This window comes from Chrysemys picta, chromosome 1 (assembly GCF_011386835.1).
Source record: "Chrysemys picta bellii isolate R12L10 chromosome 1, ASM1138683v2, whole genome shotgun sequence".
In the NCBI taxonomy this organism is placed as follows: Eukaryota; Metazoa; Chordata; order Testudines; family Emydidae; genus Chrysemys; species Chrysemys picta.
In genome coordinates, this window is record NC_088791.1 from 291,973,982 (window position 1) to 291,997,459 (window position 23,478).

General features: G+C 41.5%; 1 protein-coding gene across 3 annotated transcripts in view; it reads right to left on the reverse strand.

Moving 5' to 3' along the window:
- Window positions 1-23,478, reverse strand: part of VWA8 (von Willebrand factor A domain containing 8) — a 300,653-nt gene that overhangs the window by 26,238 nt on the left and 250,937 nt on the right. For all 3 annotated transcript variants that reach the window (XM_065581171.1, XM_005301483.4, XM_065581170.1), the window contains exons 38-39: window positions 11,025-11,133; window positions 10,129-10,285 (exon numbers count right to left, since the gene is read on the reverse strand). In XM_065581171.1, coding sequence (XP_065437243.1) covers window positions 10,129-10,285; window positions 11,025-11,133 — 266 coding nt within the window. The remainder of the gene's footprint in view (window positions 1-10,128; window positions 10,286-11,024; window positions 11,134-23,478) is intronic.

Consider the following 23,478-nt stretch of genomic DNA (forward strand, 5'->3'; position numbering starts at 1 on the left):
CCTTTATTGGGATGGTGGGGTTTTACAGGAGATTTGTACCCCACTTTAACTCCCTAGCTGCTCCTACCATTGAATTATAAAAGCATAAGCCAGACAAAGTAGTCTGGATGGAACAGTGTCAAACAGCTTTCTGTGAACTGAAGGAAACCCTAAGCAAAGATCCAGTGTTGATAAACCCAGACTTTGACAAACCCTTTATGGTCTTCACAGATGCCTCAGACACTGTGTTGATGCAGACTAATGCTTAGGAAGAGAGACATCCAGTTGCACAGCTGAGTACAAAGCTGCTCCCTAGGGAAAAGAATTATGGAACTATTGAAAAGTAATGTCTTGCAACTATGTGGGCTTGTAAGAGTATGTATGGAAGAAGAAGATCTGTATGAGTGGCACTTTACTGTATATGGATCGCTTGCCTGGCTCAATCATATGAAAGGTTCTAATGCCAGGTTGTTATGGAGTCTAACCCTCCATAATTAGGATTATGGAAGTAATTCATATTAAGGGAAATGCAAATATTATTGCTGATGTGTTGTCCCAAGGAAGGGCTTGAATGTCCCTAGATCACTGGGAGTAATTCTGCTCAGTTTGTTCTTAAAGGGGGAATAGATGTGGAGAGTGGGGGAATTTTTGTAATATTTTTATGAAGCATTATTCAGTTTACCCACTAACTTTGTATGTCTAGCCACTGAGTGTGAACAGATTAATTTCTACCCGGGGACAAGAGCAACGAGAGAGATGTTGGAATTATATAGGTGTCGGCCTATCTGGGTGGAACCAAAATGCACCATCAAGAACTGAATGGATTCAATACACATAAATGGAGAGACAATGGAAGACCCAAGCATTGGACATTAACTTGTGAACACAGCTTAGCTGCGTCTGAAGATAAAGTGTATGTCTACACTGCAACATAAGTCCAGGGTGTGTGGGGCTGCAGCATGCAGGCTCTGTGTTTGTAAGTCCAGGCCTGAGAGTCCACGCTGATTTAGAATTTCTGGCTCCGGGTCTCCCACCTGTGCTCATGCATCTACACCAGGGGTTCTCCGACTGGGGGTCGGGACTCCTCAGGGGGTCACGAGGTTATTACATGGGGGGGGGGGTCACAAGCTGTCAGCCTCCACCCCAAACCCTGCTTTGCCTCCAGCATTTATAATGGTTTTAAATATATTAAAAAGTATTTTTAATTTATATGGGGGGTCGCATTCAGAGGCTTGCTATGTGAAAGGGGTCACCAGTACAAAAGTTTGAGAACCACTGGTCTACTTCTCCCAAGCAGTCTGGTGGTTGTCCAGGTGGCTTCTTGCTCCACATCACCTGGATGCCAGCAGGAGGGGTCACTGTGAGCACAGGAGAAACAGGCTCCCCACCTCAGTTCAAGTGCCAACCCCACCACAGCCCAGCTGCAATTATGGGAAAGACCGGCTTCGCACCCCTAGCCCTGGGATGGGGCAGGCTCAGTTGCTCTGCGACAATGGCACAAGTGCAGTCTGAAAGCTAGAGCTTTCCAAAGAAAAGGTCACCCGAATTTTTTTTTAACATTGCAAAATGTATTTTTCCCTACATTTGGTCTCAGAAACTGAACCGTTTTGGCTGAAATTTTCCACAAAAATTCATCCAGGGGAAGATACCCAACATGGAGAATTTCAGACCAAATGGTTGAAGTTTGGTAAAGTTATAAGACCCTGCTTTCTGTTGCTTATCATGGAAAGGGTTGGGCTGCCTTAATAACACGCAGTGCTACTACCCCAGTATGGGCTGGTTCTGGGCACTAGAAGGTGGGAGCATCTCTCTCCTGTGTTCCTCCTGCTGACACCCAGGCTTGGAGAAAGAAGCTGCCTGACTCAAATGCAGAGGGGATAAGAGCCAGACTTGAGGGGGAGTAGCTTGTGACAAGGATCTTGTGGGGTGAGAGACTGGGACTGGAGGATGATGAGGAAGGCAGCGGGGGCTGGCTCAGCAAGGAGACTGGGACTGGGTGGGCAAGGAATCTGGGACTGGGAACTAGTCAGGCAAATGGAAGGAGGTGAAGGGGAAGGAGGACAGATCTGATGAGGAGCCAGATTGCAGAGTGAGAACTGGGATTGGCTGGGCAAGGAGAGCAGGACTGGGAGGGAGGAGGAGGAGGAGGAGGAGGAGGGGAGATGGGCAGAAAGGTCTGTGACCAATAGAATGTACTCCTTAGTCTAACCATTCCTTTGCTGTCACCAAATATCTGTGAAACCCACTGGCAAAGCATCTCTTCATCCCCTTCTAGTGCCGGTCAATTTAGAAGATGACTGGCACTAGAAGGGGTCATCTGCTGTGAGTTATTCCATTAACTCAAGTGGGTAGTGGTATGTGTTGGTGGATCATAAGGTTCAACACTGCTAGTGACCCAGGTGGTGTCAATATGGTATCACATGATGGATTTTTTTTAGTTTTCTTTTTTAAAAACCTAGGAATTATGCACACAAAACTAAGTTAAAGAATGTTGTTAAGTTATAAAGTCAGCCTATCAAAATTTAAGAAATTCCAGAATAAAGGTGCCTGTGCAACATTAATTTGGCCTTTGCACATGCCTGTGCATTATGATACAGTTTTTAGTTTAGCATTTCCTTGCTATTTAGGGTTTATTTTGGGGGGATGGGAAACAATGACGTTTTTATTAATGAGAATTTCCTAGGGTTTTAATAGGACAATTAATAGGATAAGCAACAAGGGCGGTTTAGATTCGGCACTAGGAAAAACTTCCTAACTGTCAGTGTGGTTAAACATTGGAATAAATTGCCCAGGGAGGTTGTGGAATCTCCATCATTGGAGTTGTTTAAGAGCAGGTTAGACAAACCTGGATGGTCTAGATAAAACTCAGTCCTGCCATGAGTTCAGGGGTCAGGACTAGATGATCTCTCAAGGTCTCTTCCAGTCCTACGATTCTATGGTTCTATATTGCAGAGTCAAGAACCCACCCTGACTTCCCCTGAAGTGTACAGGAATATGGAAGTAGCTGGAGATGTTTGAGGTGGAGATCAGGGGAGAGAATGATCAGAGGGAATAGTGTGGAGAAGGGAGGCTTGGAGAACAAGAACACCTTGGTATGTGTCTTGGACCCTGGCATCCCCAGGACTCTGATGAGGCAGAGGAAGCCATGCTGGAAAAGGGATGATTGGGTACCGGTAGAGAATGGGGACTTGTTTTCCCCCACAACTCATCTCTTCCTGATGCACCAGGGAGATGGGGTGGGGGACTCTAGTTCTCCATCAACTAATGAGATGGGACAGTTGAGTGAGCTAACTAGGCAGTGGGTTGTAGGGTCCGACCTTACCTAATAATTCCAGCACATCCAGTATTTCTAGGTTAGGGAGCCTGTCAAGTATGGGGATTAGGTCCTGCTTTGAGCAGGGGTTGGACTAGATGACCAACTGAGGTCCCTTCCAACCCTGATATTCTATGATTCTATGGTATTTGTTCTGCTGGACCAGGCACAGCTCTTCAGCTCAGAGGTGTCTCTGTCAAAGCCATGAAGCATTGACAGAAGTATGAGAGTCCCCTGCTTTGGAGATCTCAATTCCTCCCCTTTGGGAACCCTGTTCACCTCTCCCTTCCCTCCCCCCCCAGCCTGCTCGAATGTGCCTGGGTTTATAGCATAGAGAGATATGCACACACTGGTGTTCATTCTCTCTTACTTCAAGATGAGGGAGGGAAGCAAGAACCAGGCTGGACAGGACTTCTCTCCCCATTTTCAGATTCCTGTTGAAAGGAGAAAGAGGCTAAGTGAAGTTCCCAAACCAGATGTATGCTCCAGTGGGAATAAAATAATCTGTGAAAGCACTTTCCATTTGATTTCCTTCTTCTGAAGGAGAGGTGTCAGACTGAGGGAGACCTTCCTATGCTGTTTCTCCTCATGTTTCTCCTCTTCTCTTCAGTGTGTAACCCCCGTTTATACAGTGTTGCTCCAACCCCTTTCTAGGGGCTAGTCCATATACAGCAGGGGTTCTTAAACTGGGGGTCAGGACGCCTGGGGGTTGTGAGGTTATTACATGGGGGGTCGCAAGCTGCCAACCTCCACCCCAACCCCGCTTTGCCTCCAGCATTTATAATGGTGTTAAATATATAAAAAAGTGCTTTTAATTTAGGGGCGCAGGGGTACACTCAAACCTTGCTATGTGAAAGGGGTCACCAGTACAAAAGTTTGTAAACCACTGATCTACAGTGTACTTCGCAGGCCCGAGTCAAACCAGCCTATCCCAGGCTTCCTAGAGCCCTCCCCAGCTGTAGCCACTCTAGCCCTTTGTTTGTGGTGCACTGTGGGAAAACTTGACTGCACTTCCCATGGTAGTTTACAGGAAGTTGTTGCAGCCTCTAATACATCCTGTGGGGCCATGTTTTGCATGCCCCTGGCAACTGGAGCCAGCAACAAAGAGGAATCACCATCTATCCTGCTTGGGCTGGAGTCTGAGCCCAGACTTACATTCCAGTGTAGACGTACCCAAAGGGATCAGGTGTGAACAAACCGGGGCTTAAGCTGCACACAGATAGAGACAATGGACTCCAGCAAACCATGGAAAGTTGGAGCAATTGCTTCAATGTAGACTCTGACTTAAACTTGGCTTTTTCCATGCAGACTTAAGGACTTTCAAAGGGTTGATTTCAGTTAACTAATAAATGCTGGCTTATTTTGAAAAGGCTGCCATGCATTGCTCCCTGCAGGGGTAAAGTCTCTAACAGGAGTCTGAACTCATTTGGACTTACTAGAGAGTACACTATGACAAACAAGGGTGTTGTGACCCAAAGGCCCCAGTCTTGGAGTCATGAGACTGCATCATCCTTGTAAAAGCTAAACAGAAAGTCTGGCAATAATAGTAGTACACCGAAAGGGACTCTCTAAAGGCTGGGGCATCAAACCCCCTGTAGATCTATGATAGCTGGTGACAGACTGTCAAGTACTGGATACAACAGTAGTATTTTGCAACAAGTGACTGCAACAGCTAAAACAGGGTTAGTCAAAGAAACAGTAAGGAAAATGGTGTTTAATCAGCTCCATAAGGAAGATTATACAGCCGTTTGGTGAGAAAAGGTTAAGTGTTGGCAAAGCTAACCAAGGCACAGCTGATTGAACTGCTTGAGAAGGATAATTAGGCCAAGTTCCAGACAAAATTCCAAGTAAGCAGTCCAACTCGTCAGCATCAGTCAGAGGGGACAGAGGCCCAGCTATCTCAGAGGGGAGAGGAGAGTCCAAGGAGGACAGCTGCAGTGTTATACAGAGTCAATGTGGCTTCAAGCTCCCAGAGTGGGCCACATACAGTACTGTGTGTATAAGTCAGAGGTGGGCAACCTTCAGGGTAATCCATTAGTGGGCCGTGAGACAGTTTGTTTACATTGACCATCCACAGGCACGGCCCCCCACAGCTCCCCATAGCCGTGATTTGCCGTTCCCGGCCAATAGGAGCTGCAGGAATCGGTGCGGGCTGCAGGGACGTGCTGGCCGCCGCTTCCCGCAGTTCCCATTGGCCAGGAACGGTGAACCGCGGCCACTGGAAGCTGCGGGCGGGCATGCCAGAGGACTGTCAATGTAAACACTGTTTCTCAGCCCACCAGCGGATTACCCTGACGGGCCACATGCAGCCCGTGGGCCACAGGTTGCCCACCAGTGGTATAAGTCCTGGGACTTTAATAATGCATGAGTTGTTGAGGAGATGTCGTGGTGCAGATGTTCAGGTTCTATAGCAGGCAGCTGCAACATTCCCATGTCATCTATCAGTGGGCACTAGCCTTCCCCGGTAAGAAGGATAACATTCTGAAAAGGGGTGACCGGGGGAAGGGAAAAAACATTAAAGCATGTTGGAGGGAGGAAGGGAGGGAGAGAGGGGTGTGTGTATGCATCTGTATGTATAATATAAAAAGCTACAAAATGTCAAAATATTTCATAGCTAACCGCAATAGTTGAGTCATTTTGAAGAACAGAGATATATAGTGAGGTAAAAATATTTACCAACATCAGGTTCTATAAATAAATGAGCAAAATGTTGTAGAAAAAGGAAATAAAGCTGCGGTGGGTGTATATATTGCCAGTTGAACTAAGTTTTTCTAAAAAGCCATTTTATTTCATAGAATCATAGAAGATTAGGGTTGGAAGAGACCTCAGGTGGTCATCTAGTTCAACCCCGTGCTCAAAGCAGGACCAATCCCAACTAAATCAACCCAGACAGGGCTTTGTCAAGTGGGCTTTAAAAACCTCTAAGGATGGAGATTCCACCACTTCCCTAGGTAACCCATTCCAGTGCTTCACCACCCGCCTAGTGAAATAGTTTTTTGTAATATCCAACCTAGACTTCCCCCACTGCAACTTGAGATCATTGCTCCTTGTTCTGTCATCTGCCACCACTGAGAACAGCCGAGCTCCATCCTTTTTGGAACCCTCACCCCCCTTCAGGTAGTTGAAGGCTGCTATAAAATCCCTCCTCACTCTTCTCTTCTGCAGACTAAATAAGCTCAGTTCCCTCAGCCTCTCCTCGTAAGTCATGTGCCCCAGCCCGCTAATCATTTTTGTTGCCCTCCGTTGGACTCTCTCCAATTCCTTTTGTTTTCCATGATCATTTTCTGTGCAGCTCTGATGCAGTGTTTATATTTTCTTTCAGAGTAGCAGCCGTGTTAGTCTGTATCCGCAAAAAGAAGAACAGGAGGACTTGTGGCACCTTAGAGACTAACAAATTTATTAGAGCATAAGCTTTCGTGGACTACAGCCCACTTCTTCGGATGCATATAGAATGGAACATATATTGAGGAGATATATATACACACATACAGAGAGCATAAACAGGTGGGAGTTGTCTTACCACCTCTGAGAGGTCAATTAATTAAGAGAAAAAAAACTTTTGAAGTGATAATCAAGCTAGCCTAGTACAGACAGACAGTTAGATAACAAGTGTGAGAATACTAACAAGGGGAGACAGATTCAATGTCTGTAATGGCTCAGCCATTCCCAGTCCTTATTCAAACCAGAGTTGATTGTGTCTAGTTTGCATATCAATTCTAGCTCAGCAGTTTCTCGTTGGAGTCTGTTTTTGAAGTTTTTCTGTTGTAATATAGCCACCCGCAGGTCTGTCACTGAATGACCAGACAGGTTAAAGTGTTCTCCCACTGGTTTTTGAGTATTTTGATTCCTGATGTCAGATTTGTGTCCATTAATTCTTTTGCGTAGAGACTGTCCGGTTTGGCCAATGTACATGGCAGAGGGGCATTGCTGGCACATGATGGCATATATCACATTGGTAGATGTGCAGGTGAACGAGCCCCTGATGGTATGGCTGATGTGATTAGGTCCTATGATGATGTCACTGGAATAGATATGTGGACAGAGTTGACATCGGGGTTTGTTACAAGGATAGGTTCCTGGGTTAGTGGTTTTGTTCAGTGATGAGTGGTTGCTGGTGAGTATTTGCTTTAGGTTGGGGGGTTGTCTGTAAGCGAGGACAGGTCTGTCTCCCAAGATCTGTGAGAGTAAAGGATCATCTTTCAGGATAGGTTGTAGATCTCTGATGATGCGCTGGAGAGGTTTTAGTTGGGGGCTGAAGGTGACAGCTAGTGGTGTTCTGTTATTTTCTTTGTTGGGCCTGTCTTGTAGGAGGTGACTTCTGGGTACTCGTCTGGCTCTGTCAATCTGTTTTTTCACTTCAGCAGGTGGGTATTGTAGTTTTAAGAATGCTTGATAGAGATCTTGTAGGTGCTTGTCTCTATCCGAGGGATTTGCCTCCAGCTTCCATCCAGGACACACCACACGATCCATTGTCTACAGCCAAGCTCTAAGATATAACCGCATTTGCTCCAATCCCTCGGATAGAGACAAGCACCTACAAGATCTCTATCAAGCATTCTTAAAACTACAATACCCACCTGCTGAAGTGAAAAAACAGATTGACAGAGCCAGACGAGTACCCAGAAGTCACCTCCTACAAGACAGGCCCAACAAAGAAAATAACAGAACACCACTAGCTGTCACCTTCAGCCCCCAACTAAAACCTCTCCAGCGCATCATCAGAGATCTACAACCTATCCTGAAAGATGATCCTTTACTCTCACAGATCTTGGGAGACAGACCTGTCCTCGCTTACAGACAACCCCCCAACCTAAAGCAAATACTCACCAGCAACCACACATCACTGAACAAAACCACTAACCCAGGAACCTATCCTTGTAACAAACCCCGATGTCAACTCTGTCCACATATCTATTCCAGTGACATCATCATAGGACCTAATCACATCAGCCATACCATCAGGGGCTCGTTCACCTGCACATCTACCAATGTGATATATGCCATCATGTGCCAGCAATGCCCCTCTGCCATGTACATTGGCCAAACCGGACAGTCTCTACGCAAAAGAATTAATGGACACAAATCTGACATCAGGAATCAAAATACTCAAAAACCAGTGGGAGAACACTTTAACCTGTCTGGTCATTCAGTGACAGACCTGCGGGTGGCTATATTACAACAGAAAAACTTCAAAAACAGACTCCAACGAGAAACTGCTGAGCTAGAATTGATATGCAAACTAGACACAATCAACTCCGGTTTGAATAAGGACTGGGAATGGCTGAGCCATTACAGACATTGAATCTGTCTCCCCTTGTTAGTATTCTCACACTTGTTATCTAACTGTCTGTCTGTACTAGGCTAGCTTGATTATCACTTCAAAAGTTTTTTTTCTCTTAATTAATTGGCCTCTCAGAGGTGGTAAGACAACTCCCACCTGTTTATGCTCTCTGTATGTGTGTATATATATCTCCTCAATATATGTTCCATTCTATATGCATCCGAAGAAGTGGGCTGTAGTCCACGAAAGCTTATGCTCTAATAAATTTGTTAGTCTCTAAGGTGCCACAAGTCCTCCTGTTCTATATTTTCTTTGTGTTAACTGCTTTGAATTAATTGTTAACCCCTTTGATGATCATAGAACACTACAGGCAATTTGATAATAAAATACTGCTGAAAATAAAGTTTTGAGCTGAGTGTTAAAGAGCTAAATGGTTTTGGTTAATTAAACAAAAATCTAGTGATTCAACAGTGCAGTGCACAATCTAGATTTAATACCCCCAAGAAAAACAATAATACATTTTTTTATATATCTGTGTAAGCAAGTGGCATTCCCACCCTGCTTAAATAACAGCAAATGTCAGTTCCTGATGGAGCTTCTCCAGAACTGCGTTGTTTCGAGGATTTCACTCTCCATCTAGTAGTTCCCTCTGTCTCAGTGACACTCTCAAACTGTCTTATAGCCTGGGCAGGAAATAATAGAACCCACTTGGTCTGGCTGCCAATATGAGTCAGCAGAAGAACTCTGCATCTTTATGCAAGGTACCACAGTTTGACACCAGTGGTGAGTCAGCAGAAAAGTGCTGAATTTCTATGCATGGTCTTAGAACCTGGCAGAGTATGCATCTAAAAGACACTACACATTATGCTAATGCTGGCAAGAACTCTGGTCCTCTTAAGAATGTTATCTGAGTTATAACGATTTATATGTGCCAAAGACTTGGCCCTAGATCCTTTCAAAATAAGCCATTTTGCTTTTAAAGGATCATTTTCAAAGCAGTTTAAAGGGAATGTTTGTTGGATACTGAGGCTTACAATGATGTATTTTTACCATCTGTATATAATCTGAATTCCTCATAATTTAAATGGGAATTTGTATATGATTATGACATTTTTTTATAAGAGTAGGAGAATTTACATCAATGGCCTGGCCAAATTCTCACTTAGGTAATTACAAACTGCCCACACAAATCACCCTATCATTTTAACAGTGTGGTTTCAATTAGATATAGCTTTCTTCACTTCCTGTCTTAAACTGTTAAACAATATGGAGGTGTACTGTTAAGCACCTGTGATTACTGTATGCAGTGTTGTTGTAGCCGTGTTGATCCCAGGATGTTAGAGAGTCAAGGTGGGTGAAGTAATATCTGTTATTGGACCAACTTCTATTGTTGAGAGAGACAAGCTTTCGAGCTTACATAGAGCTCTTCTGTGATTATTGTAATTTCATCTAAACAATTTCAGCCATCTTTGTTATAATGCTTCCATTCAGCTACTCTTCTTGGCAAGGCGGGGGTGGGGCAGAATGGAGGCCGAAATAAAATTTGAATACTAACCTCTGTTTAAAGGCCTTTTCACCCATCTCCCTTGCAGCTCTCTTCACCTCCTCAGGAACAGCATCTTTCTCAGCCTGAGATATCTGGTAAACTTTGTGGCCAGCATCCAGTCTATAGGGCCCACCTTTGCCGCCCAGCCCTGCTGTGTCTCTCCCACCTAGAACAGATGATATGAAAATCAAGAATGTGTCATAACTATCACATAAATCCTCCTCTTTTAAAACCTCCACTATCACCCCAATGCATGTAATTTTTTTTAAAAAGTTTCCATGAGTCCCATAGAAAATACTTTATTTGCATCTGCAAATAACTGTCTACTTTCAAAAGTGAAGTAATACCATGGTAAAGCAGAATTCTGACTCCAGTTTTATACTGTTTTGCGATCAAAATAAAGCCCTTTATTCTTCAAAGGTGAAATTCACCCCTGTGCAGAGAGCTTACACTCCACTTAACTCCTACTTTAAGTTCTCAAAGCTATTAGCCCTTAAAACTATTAACTCTGGTTACTGTAAACTAACAATGTAACTCCAGAATTTGTTGATAGTATGCCTATGGTTTTCACTACTGTGTATAGTGTGACTGCTGTCATATCATTCAGAATTTAGAATTAGGAGACACTGAACTCTTTGTATGGATGGAATCAGATATTAACAACTTTAACCAAGTGTAAGAAATAAAGATTTCTAATATCTACTTGCCTGGTCCTGGGTATCTATGTTTATATGACTCTGATGAACTTTTTGGCTTCCACAAATTGCATTCAGTGTGGATTAAAAACTGCCAGCAGGAAAATAATTTAATGATAAAAGACTTTTGAAATTTAGAACCGTCACCAAAGTTATCTGAAACATCCTTCAAAGACTCATGCAAATCATGAGAAGACATTGAATGCCAACCTGTTCCACCAGCCCAGGTGTTTCCGCCAACATGGGGCATGTTGTCTGGATCTGTCTTTCCATGCTTAGGGGAGCTCACTTCCAAACCACTGTCTCTCTCAATGGTTATCTGTGAAAATAAAAAGAAAGTAAGTTGAAAATATCTCTTATTATTATACCCAGCATGAATTCTATGACCATCTATGACCATCCTGATGGCATGATGATAATACATTGTGTCCTACCTAGGAGCCATAGGCCATTAGTGAACTCAAGAGATGTATTATTTCATAGGCCAATAAATACAAAACATGTAAAAAAAATAGCCGGGAGGAGAAAGGTCAGAGCTGCACAGGCTCTTAGAATACTGCAAACCAACCAAACCACGGAGCACTCTTGGGACTTGTACACACTAGGAAAAAAGGTGTTTATTTAAAATGTGATAACTAACACTTTTAAAATCCGAACACAGACAGGGTAAGAAATAGTTTTAACACGTGTTGGTTGGCTGAGGTGAAGCTGAAGGGTCACCTCAACCAGGTAATATGTTAAAACTACAACTCAGTGACCTGTTTCAAGATGCCAGCTTCAAAGACCTGAAGGCTGACCTCCTCTCTTCACTCACAAATAGGCAAATTTCTTGCATCTCTCTACCAACATGCTTGAACCCTGTTCTTAAATAAAAGATTAGTTCAAGTTACACGCTCCTTTAATCCTTGGCCTCCCTGCCAAGACTGCCAACAAAGGTGATGTTTGTAATGGTGGTTTTCTGATATGCACACCTGTTAACTGGGGGCTGGACTTTGTCCACCAGCTCAATTGACATACAAAACACCAAACAGCTTTCCGATAGTAATGACAGCGTCAAATTGGTGACATTTAGGTAAAAGAATGACTCTCCATTACCGCTGTCATTTAGTGACTCAATTCCTAATGTATACATTTTCTTTATAGTAATAATTCTGTATAAATTAACGCTATTTACTGTTACTTGAAATATAATGACACAGAACTGTCAGTAATAACATTGATCAAGCTTCTATGAATGAACTCCTCCCATCCATATACATACTTTCCATTTATTTTACTGTAAAATTGATGCATTCTGAGAGTACACAATTTTACAGCCCATTAAGGAACAAGTTCTCTGGCATTAGCAGGGTTTCCTTCAGAGCTGCAGAATAATTTAATCCCCGAATTCACTGTGTGCTGCAGACTCAACACAACACTGAGAGGAATTCTACACATTCCTATGATCTGAAAACATGTTATAAAAACAGTGTATTAGCAACCGTTCAAAGAATATTTTTTTTCATCCTTACATTATTTGTATTGATTCATAAAGGTACAATACACCCTCTGTGAAACATGTCATCAATGTGAAATAAAGGTAAATAAAGATCTAATCTGATAAATATCATTAATTTAACATTTGCATACTAAAAACAGACTTTCAAAAGCACACCAGTGTTTTGTCCTTATTTCAATGGGCTGTATATTTTTTTTAAGTGGGTGCCTTTAGGGATAAAGTAAACAGTACCTTTTAATGTAACTGCTTGACTAGCATTTTAAACATACCAAAGTCACTGGGAACACCAAAATTGCTGAGTTTATTTAAAAAAAAAAAATGAATGTAGGCCTTACAAGATGTAATGAAAATATTTATTCTTTAAAAAGAAATTAAAAACATGGGAAATTCACTGCACTTTGGCCTTCATGGACCCTTTCTCTATTGAAAAATAAACAAAAATCCTACAAAGGGAAGCTTTATGGAACTTATTTTGCTGTATTTAGTGACATTCAGCTGGTATTTTATTTTTCCATTGAGCAAAGTTCACAAAGTGGTGATTGTTTGAAAGACAGCCATTTTTGACATATTAGTATTGGAAAGTTATAGTTTGAGACAGAATTGTGTACTAGTTAGTGTTTGCAATTTTAAAATTAACATAAAATTATAAAGCCCTTTTTTGTCAGCATAAGCTGCATCTATCACTTTTCAAGTGCAGACCTATCCTTACACTCTGTGGTAATTTAATTAATACATTACCTTTTCCTAATAATTTAGCACCACTATTGCTCTTATTTTGATTAGCACTGTCTTATCGCTCTTAACCACAGCGAAATATTCAATAGTATCTTATTTTTTGTTAAAAAATTAAAACAAACAAAACAAAAAAATAAGTGAGAGAAAGAAAGAGCGAGCGAGAGATCAAGAATTAGTCTTAGTTTAGCAACTTGCCCTTACTAAGTTCTCTGTAATTAATTAGCAGATGTTTTTGTTTGAATATTTGGAATACTCAAAGTACTAGTATGGTATATAACAACAGAGATGTGTATTTCAGGTCACCAAACTGTTACAGTGGCCTGGACACATGGATCAAAAGGAAGGACTGAATCAAAGATGAAAATATGACTATGGACTTGAGCAACTTGGAATATTAAGGTATGACAGACACAGGGAGGAAGGAGAAGGCTATGGGAGAATGTAACAGGGTGCTGGCCAGGAGGTCCTGAGCCAGGCCCCCGTTAGCCCAGGTCCAATTAAGTAGTATTAATTGGGGCTGGCTGAGTATGCCATGCCTAACTACTGGAAGAGAAGCACCTGGGGCCTTATTAGTCAGGGGGCTATATAAAGCTGTCAGGAAGGAAGGAAGAGAGGAAGAGAAAGGAAAGGGAGGAGCCAAGAGCTGTGCATCCCTGCTGGCTGGAGAAGCAAGCTGTCCCCCAGGTGGCTGGTTTGGAGCACACTGTAAATAGAAGGTGGTGGGAGCTGACACTGAAAATAATAAGGCACTGGTGATTGTACTCAGAAGAGGTCTCTGGCTGATTTGTTGCGAAGGCAAGCGAACGCCTCGTTACAGGGAAGATGAAGGGGTCAACTAATGGCTGGACATATCTGGCTTCAAGACTAAGCTTGATATGTTTATGGAGGGGATGGTATAATGAGATTGGTCTTTGACTATTAGCGGTAAATATGCCCAATGGCTTGTGATGGGATGTTAGATGGGGTGGGATCTGAGTTACTACAGAGAATTCTTTCCTGGGTGTCTGGCTGGTGAGTCTTGCCCACATGCTCAGGGTTTAGCTGACTGCCATATTTGGGGTCGGGAAGGAATTTTCATCCAGGGCAGATTGGCAGAGGCCCTGGGTTTTGTTTGCTTTCCTCTGCAAGGGGTAACTTGCTGGAAGATTCTTTGCACCTTGAAGTCTTTAAACCATGATTTGAGGACTTCAGTGGCTCAGACACAGATTTGATACAGGAGTGGGTAGGTGAGATTCTGTAGCTTGCGTTGTGCAGGAGGTCAGAATAGATGATAATAATGGTTCCTTCTGACCTTAAAGTCTATGATTCTATGACATCCACAAGGGGAAATCAGAAAGACAGGTTGAGAATTTTATTTGTCTGGAAGAAGACATATTACCTGGTTGAGGTGCAGAAGAAAAAGGGTCCAGAGTATATTTGTGAGTCATCAGCATAAAGATAATAGTCAAAGCCAGCATTGTGAATGACACCATCCAGAGAGGAAGAAAGGGGAAGTGACCAATGACAAAGCTTTGAGAGACTTCCACAGTAAGTGGGAGACAGGAAGAGGATCCCCCCCAATGAAACTCTGAAGAAGCAATCTTAGAGTTAAGGAGGAGAACCAGGACAAACCAGCATCAGGGAAGTCAAAATTTTGAGAAGAATTAGTCTGACACCAAACACAACTGATATTTCAAGGAGGAGGAGGAGGTCCTGAAATATGGCAGATAGAGGTCCTCAGAGACTGGTGAGAGTCATTTCAATTGATTGTAGGAGTGGAAGCTACATTGGAGAGGATCTTGAATGAAATTAAAGGTGTATGTAAGACAAAGATGGTAGACTGCACGCTCAATGAGTTTGAAGCAGAGAAGGGATCAAAACTGGATTTTTTATGATGGGAGAGAGAAAATTTGTGGGTCCTTTGGTTAACTGGATCCTCCACTGTTTGAGAGTTCTAAGGAGAGTTAGGTGAAACGCAACAGTTTGTGTGCGGGAGCTAAGAGCACTCCTCAACAAAATACAGCCAAAGGTTGGGAGTCATCTTGAGGTAATGGACTGTTAAAAGTTAAGCAGTCAACTGGGGGCTCAGGAGATGTATTTGGAGTCAGGAAAATTGAAAGATGCAAGAAGGGGAAGGATCTAGTTAGGCATGTTAGAAATACATGGATAATTTGCCAGTTCAAGTGCTAAATATCCCCTCTGATTAGATTCCTTTTGAATTCATTGCATGCCTTTATCAAACTAGTTAAATAATTTGATTGTTTTAGTCAGGTTTTAACTATAGTGACATTTCAATTTTTCTTGAAGTGAAACTTGTGCCATTTCATTATGTGCTTATAACTGTAGGTAAGTGAAAAGCTTTATTCATTACGGTTAAGCTTTCGCATAGTATGCTGTGCATATCACAGTTAAGTGAAACAACAGATGAATTCAGTCAAGAAGTCTTTTGAGCTGTAGCTATGAGGTAAGGGTGACAGCAGAATAGCTGGAAAATATTTTGAAAATTTTCTTTTAAGATTTCCTTCTGTGAGGACTGGTTTCCACCACAACCACAAGCTCTGCAGTGACCATGGCATGTCTGTCTTTTGTGTGTGTCTAGGGTTTTTTTTACATGTTAGTGATTCATGCTCTAGAAATGGATTTATTTTTCCATTTTATCTGCCTCTCTTTGGCTAGGTCAGGGGTTGGCAACCTCTGGCACGCGGCTCGCGAGGGTAAGCACCCTGGTGGGCTGGGCCAGTTTGTTTACCTGCCGTGTCGGCAGGTTCGGCCAATCGCGGCTCCCACTGGCCCCGGTTGGCCGTCCCAGGCCAATGGGGGATGCGGGAAGTGGTGCGGGCGACGGATGTGCTGGCCGTGGCTTTTTGCCACCCCCATTGGCCTGGGACAGTGAATTGCTGCCAGTGGGAGCTGCAATTGGCCGAACTTGCCGATGTGGCAGGTAAACAAACTGGCCCGGCCCACCAGGGTGTTTACCCTGGCGAGCCACGTGCCAGAGATTGCTGACCCCTGGGCTAGGTACTTCTTCAGGGTTTCCTATCGAAAAAGAGCAGAATTGTCATCCTCTACTATGCTGCACATAAGCCTGATCCTGAGTCCCTATGAAGACACAATTTCCAATTAACTTAATAGGTTGATCTGGACAAGCTGTCCAGGGCCCTCAAATTCTAAGGGAGTTAAAGGCCTGCCACAACTCACAGGATAAGACCCCAAGCGACTCGATCACACAGTTCTGGCTTTTTAAACATCTCACTGTATTACAGGACTGATATATATTTGTTTCTCCTCTTACTGATTACAGTAGATACTCGCAATACTAGGAGTGATACAAACTAACAAAGAAGAAAAACCACATCACTTTTCATATATACAAATGTGAAGTAGACATATAGGCTCAGAGAGCTCAGATATATGACTTACAGAACACCACAATGAAATTAGGTCTTTTGTGCTACATTTGTGCCAATCAGCTTTTTAATGTATGCTATACTGTAACGTCCAATTTGGAGACCTACGCTGGCCAGGCAATCTATGAAAGGGGTTCTCTGTCATGTGTTAATTGAGTCTTAGCTAGCTAAATATGTTTGGAAGTAGGTCCAGAATTACATTCACAACACTACTTGTGTAAATGTGTCACTGCTTACATATTATTAAATATGACTGGTTTACTTACTGCCGTGAAATTATAAAAACTAATGAAAGAAATTAATAAACAGTAACTACAGCAATAAATTGGAAATCAGTGGCATCAATTAAATGCAAGGTCCAGTTTTGTGATTTTTATACCCTCATGATGATAGAAAGAAGCTGAAAAAAGGTTTATTATGACCTACAGAGCTGACTGCATTAAACAGTGCATTATCTCTATGAGCAATTATAGCAATTGAAGATGAAGGATGTATCTTCAGTAACCCACAGTGAAATGTGTTTTTTTTTTTTTAAAACATGTATAAATTATGGAGACACCAGTTGTAGCTCTGTAGCTAAGGTAAACTGAGTTTTGCACTTTATTCAGGGATTCTACTACTTTACCATTTATGAAAAATAAGAGTGTCTCCCCCAAAATTACAGCACTTACTCTTTGAATAAGAATGAATTTTCATTTGTTAGACAGTACATTTTTTAATTTGCTTATGAGTTAAATTAATTTTAAATACAGATTCTTTCAGATCTTTCTTTTTGTTCCTAATTATCTTAACAACCGCTAGACACCCAAACAATCTTAACGCTGCTCTATATGACACAATGATGAAAAGAAGGAAAAAAGTCTTTAAAAATAAGTTTTGTTTAATTTGGAACCATAAACACGAAAATGTCTTCTTATAATCATATGGTTATTAAAAGGTGTCACTAGAAGGCAGAGTTAAAGTTGTTTGGGGCTTTAACTGTGTATTTCCATGCCTTAAAAGGAATCCAAACAGGTTAGGTTTAATCTTTACTCTGAATTTATAGTGCTTGTTTTGGATAACATCAACTCTAAATATAAGATACTTTGTCCCAAATTACTGATATGTACTCTCAACCCTAACTTCATTTTATCAGATTTTTATTTAGGCATGTGCGTGCGCACACACTCACACACACACGAATTGATGGGCAGGAACTGTTTCTTCACTTCCCAATTTTCAGGCAAACAATAAGGATATTTAAAAACTCATGCGTACAGTGATTTATTCATTGGAATGATACCTAATATGTATTCTGTTAAATAAATAAACGGCTGTTTCCTGACAGACTCAGAAGCACTCTATGTAACCATCATGTTCACTGCTATTTCTGTTGCAGAGCGAAATTGTGATGGAGGGTAGGGACTCTTTACTGAATAACCAACTAGATTTTGTGCTCCATAACATTAAATGGGTCATAAAGCAAAAGGTACAACAGGCAGCCTAAACTCTGAATAGGTCATAATTATCCACATGAGAGCAATAAAATCATCCTACTGGCGGCCTTTTTAAAAGATGGATAAAATGAACTTTTTAGAACACTTTTTAGCTGAATAAATATATTGTTTGAACCCCTCTAATTGTTAGAATATTTATTAACGTGCACAGTTTAAGCACAAAGAGACAATATTGGTAATTCTGACCAAGTGAGCATCTATGAAATCAGGTGAATCATTGGTCATTTTAACACAATCAAAATTCCTGTGTACACCTTTCTCTCCCTTCCCCACACCCATTTCAACTAGTCCACATATCATTCCTCTGTTTCACAGGCCTGTTTTATTAAATCACGGACCAAAAAATGAAGAGAGCATCTTTGTTCCCAGAGAAAAATTTCTCCTCCATTGCTCTACCTTTCCACCCAAAACCAGGTTCACCATTCTCCATGGGAGTTTTGCATATGAGATCTAACCTTCTGTACTTGTGATATAGCCAACACTTCTCTCAGCCTGAGATGTTCCTGTCACTTACCCTTTTCTCAGTCATTTCTAACTAAAACAAAGTGACTTTCCAACAACAGCAGAATATCTAGTTAGATTTTACAATAGGTGAAAAGAACTTTGTAATTAGTTGGGAAATCTTCGTTCAGAGAGGGGGTAAAAGGTCAGACCACATATGTGAAGGTCACTCCAGGATGAAGATACATCTAACTTTGGATGGAAAGTAATAGATGAGTGATTCCCTTTCTGTGATCAACAAGTTTTGCAACTAATTAATAAGTGTGGAGGTTTTTTTGGTTGTCCCTTGATGTAGACCTGGGTGTACTCTTGATGTAGATGGATTTATCTATCATATAAGGCAGGGATCGGCAACCTTTGGCATGCGGCCCATCAGGGAAATCCGCTAGTGGGCCAGGCCGGTTTGTTTTCCTGCAGAGTTCGCAGGTTTGGCCGATCGCAGCTCCCACTGGCCGTTCCAGACCAATGGGGGCTGCGGGAAGCGGTGCGGGCCAAGGGATGTGGCCAGTGTGAGCTGCGATCGTCCGAACCTGCGGACGCTGCAGGTAAACAAACCATCCCGGCCCGCCAGCGGATTTCCCTGACGGGCCGCGTGCCAAATGTTACTGATCCCTGATATATAGTGTTGTTGTAGCCATGTCAATCCCAGGATATTAGAGAGACAAGGTTGGTGACGTAGCATCTTTTATTGGACCAACTTCTGTATAAGCTCAAAAGCTCGTCTCTCACCAACAGAAGTTGGTCCAATAGGAGATGACCTCACCCACCTTGTCTATCACAGGCATTTCTAGTACTCCTGTCACCATACTATCTAGAGATGACACATTTTTGTTCAGCATAAGAAGATGTCTAGAGAGTGTACAGACTTCTACGCAGCAGTTTGTGTTTGTAGTCTTGTTCAGTTAGCTTTATTACAAGTCCAGAAGGAATGAGAGGATTCATGGCCTTTCCTCAGCAACTGGTGCCAGAGTTGCTCCTTTGGAACCCTCTTATGACTGAAAAGCCAGTTCCCTAAGGAGGATGGTGGAGGAAATGCTGGTTCCAATAGAGGTGAATCCTCACAGGCAGAGAGAGATATAATCTCACTGTTAGCTTTACTGAATGTACCCCTACAAATGTACACACTCATATCTAGTCTCTGTCCTTTTAAAGGACACTCTGCATACTTTTAAGAAACTATATTATTCTAAATGAATTATTCTTAAGAGGAAAAAACAAGAGAAAACTGAAGGGAAATATTAGTCTGTTCAGCTTTTTACTCCCAAGCCTAGCCTCCAGCAGTATGAAGGAGTCTAAGCTATACACTTTTTTTTTTTTTTAAATAAGTTACACATTTCAAAGTTTCCCAGAATTACATTTCCCCTCTTCTTTAAAGCAAAGTAAAGTAAAGGAATTAAAGCAGAGGCACATTCCTTACAAGATTTCATTGGTATATATCTCCAGAATGTAAGTGCATGAACCTCTCTTTATTGTATACGGCGACAAATGATTAACTAAAATTTTCCTTAAGCCTTTATTCAGCACCCTATGGAACTTCCAAGACATGCCAGGTGCAGCACATTTGCTAAACCATTGGAAATAACATGATTACATGCTTCTCTTAACTTAAAATACAACATCAGTGTGCTAAATAATATCTTGAAAGAACAGTGCCAAGGCTGATGTATATACAGTTGCTGGAATGATTTACACCTAGTATATTAGACATGAAAAGCTGAGGTACCAAAGTTTTGTTTCATTTCACTAGCACTCATTCAAACAGTTAATGGGTAAATACCTACACTTAATGCTGGCAGTGACAGGGATGGGAAAGACGGGGAAGCGTAGAGCTTGGGCAATTGCATGTTTAATTAGAGTCATTCCACCAACACAGGGCTGAAGTTCAGACTAAAAATGGTGGATCAACTGCAAGGTACTTCTTACTGCTCCTTAAAAAGAAATAAAGTGCATTCTCCTTCCTAACACTTAGTTTCCTAGAACTGTCTTTACCACAAAGTAGGAATCCTGTTAAGGTGGAAAGAGAAGGCTCATTTTACCCTTCTCTCTCTCCTAGCACAGTTGTACACCACAGGAAAAAAATTAGCCCAATGTTTTGCCCTTTTAGTAACATACAGTACAAGTAAATGGGACGATTTGGCTTTGGAGCGGAGTCCGAAGCTGGAGCGCGGAGCAGCTCCGGAACAGTGGAGCTGCAGGTTTTTGCCTGGAGCTGGAGCGGAGCTGGAGCACAGCTCCAAAGCCCTGCAATTTATAATCATAGTCAAAGGAGAATGTTTCCTTTTCTATTAAATGTAATGTTTCAGTATTGAAAAATTAATAAAATCCAGATTGTACTTGAATATCAGTAATTTATTAAGGGACTTTTTCCCATACGTCATTTTGGGAGGTGAATATTCTTGATATGAAAGAAATAATAAACAATCAAAAACAAGATGGCTCAAAGGATGAAGGATTATGTTTCCCCATAGAATGAAGTGTCTCCTTCAGTGTTTGTGTACAAGACTATGGATTTTCCTGGACCTAAACTGTTTAAACTGTAAAAAGGATTTATAAAAATGTTGCTCTAGGCTACGTTTAACAGTTCATAATAACATCTTTTCCCAGAACACTCTCTATATCAACACTATAGTGAATACATATTCAAAAATGCACTGAATTTCCTACTCAGGCTAAATTGATATCAAAAGTTGCTATGTGCATGTTGCTATTTAAGTACAGAATAGTGTTCCGTGCTGCTCTCTCTCTTTAATGTAAAACAGTTTCTGGTGAAGATATGAAGAAAATGTTTTATAATCAGCATGAGAGTAGAAAACTGTTGGGCAGGAGAGGGACTCAGGCAAAAAAAAAACCAAAAACCAACCCCCCCCCCCTCACTGTTCTTATTGCTGTAGCTATGGGATTTTATCCTGCTTTCATTAAAGTTAATGGGAAAACTTCTATTGACGTCGATAGTGCTGACTTGAGCCCACAGGGAAGGGTCATTTTCACACAGAAAGGAGTAACACTATCCATAGTTATCAAGAAAACACTAATGTATGTGTTATTTTGTGTGCTTCCAATACTGCCCTAAAGCTACTAACCATCATTATAGTACTGGTGTTAGTGATGGGTGAAATACTCAGAATGGTTGCAGTTGTATGACATTGACCATATCATGCATCTTCTCTGAACCTCTGCATTTCAATCTGTAAAATAGGAGAATAATATCTAGCTGCTAAATGTTTGGAAAGTACTATATAAGTGTGACATTAAAGGGAATAGAATCAATGGCTTCCAGGAATGTATTTAAACCACTAGATCATGTGGTTCTCATGCTTTTTCCAAATTCACAAAGGTGAATTTTTACATGAAAATGGCGTTTCAAGTTCCTGCATGATTCCTTTCTAACAACTCTCAGTCCACCAGTCGATCACAAAAATTAAACATTTCAGGGGGCATGAAATTATGCAAAACCAACTGACAGAAACTTCTGAACAATTTATGCTAACCGTTTTTTATCAACTTTGCTCAACCCTAGCACCTTGAATTGCTCCTACAAAATCTTAGAAGTTGAGTAAATAATTTACAGGGGCAGGAAAGGCAAGAAAATGTTTTTTGAAGGCCAGTGTTTTCATAGAAAAGAAAAGAAAACATCTCTGGGAAAGAGAAAAGATTAACTGAATTGACATACTTCAGACCCCTCTGAACAAAGAGGTTGTTCAGAAAGCCAGAGACAGGTTCTGTAGCTCCACAACAGTATCATTACCAATTTACTCTGGGCAACAATATGGATTTTTTCCTATTATTTAAGAAATACCACTTCTAGCCAGCAGGAATTCAGTGAACACAGATTAGTATAAAAAAGTTTATTAGTATTACATTTCTCACTTATTTCTTTAAATCTCGCATATGAACTATTGCCTTCACTAGCTAACCTTTTATTAGTCTTTACTCCAAATCGCTGTCTCGTTGCCACTCAGATTTACATACACAATTTCATTATTAATGCTCCATATCCAAATTGTCAGTAATACAACGATGTCCTGAACATTATGCTATTCTAATGTAGGCACTTTGGTTTATTGCAGGAAGGACAATCATATTAGTGTTCTGCATCCTAGTGTCCTAGCTGAGGTACAAAATCCCATCCTCCTCTTGTATTATTTTGACATCATATGTTTTGTGGCAGAGATATAACCTGTAGGCAGCAGATGTACCTAAGTAATGATTCAGTCAGTGACTGACTCAGTCAATAAACCACTTTACTGGTAATCTATTCAGTTTCTAAAACAAATTGCACCACAACTAACAATAAGCATTTGTCTAAGACCTAACCACCCACATATTCAGTCAAAGTAAATTTATAAGACTATTTGCAATGGAGGCATCTGATGACTCAATGTTATCCCTTCTTGAACAGCACATTGAGATGATCCTTGCCTTTGTCAAGGAATAACTCTCAACATCCATCTAAAAAAAACCAAACAAAAACTACCTGTTGTTAGTGCTGCTGTGTTTGTGGGTCTATGCTTTGCTCCCGCGCTGTTTGTGTAGCTCCAGTGTTAGCTGCACCTGTGTAGCTTGCAGCTTGTTAATTCAGCAGACCTTGATGTTCCCCACACAGAAAGACCACAGGCTCAGTTTGATGGCGAAGGCACTTGGCTACATTTATTGTCACTCAATGGTTACAGGCACACGAACACACTAACATGCCTGCGACAAGGCAGACACTCAATCAAAAGAACATAATGCTGTCCCTTAGGCTGGTACAAAGTTGCCCCTCCTATGACTTCTCCCTGTATACGTTGATACAAACAAGTTATGTATTATACTCCAGATATTGTTAGTCAGCACCTTTATACGTCATACCCGGTAGTTTGATCAAAACATCCTCATCCATTATCTTGTCACCCCCTCCTTATTTTTATGAGGGATTGATGTGTTCCTGTACTGTCTCTTAGGAATGTGTTTACGTAGTTACTTGAAAACTTGGTGTGTTCCCGTACCATCCTCTCAGGTCAGGAATGTGCTTACTTGGTTAGTTGACACTCAGTATTGCTAGTCTATTA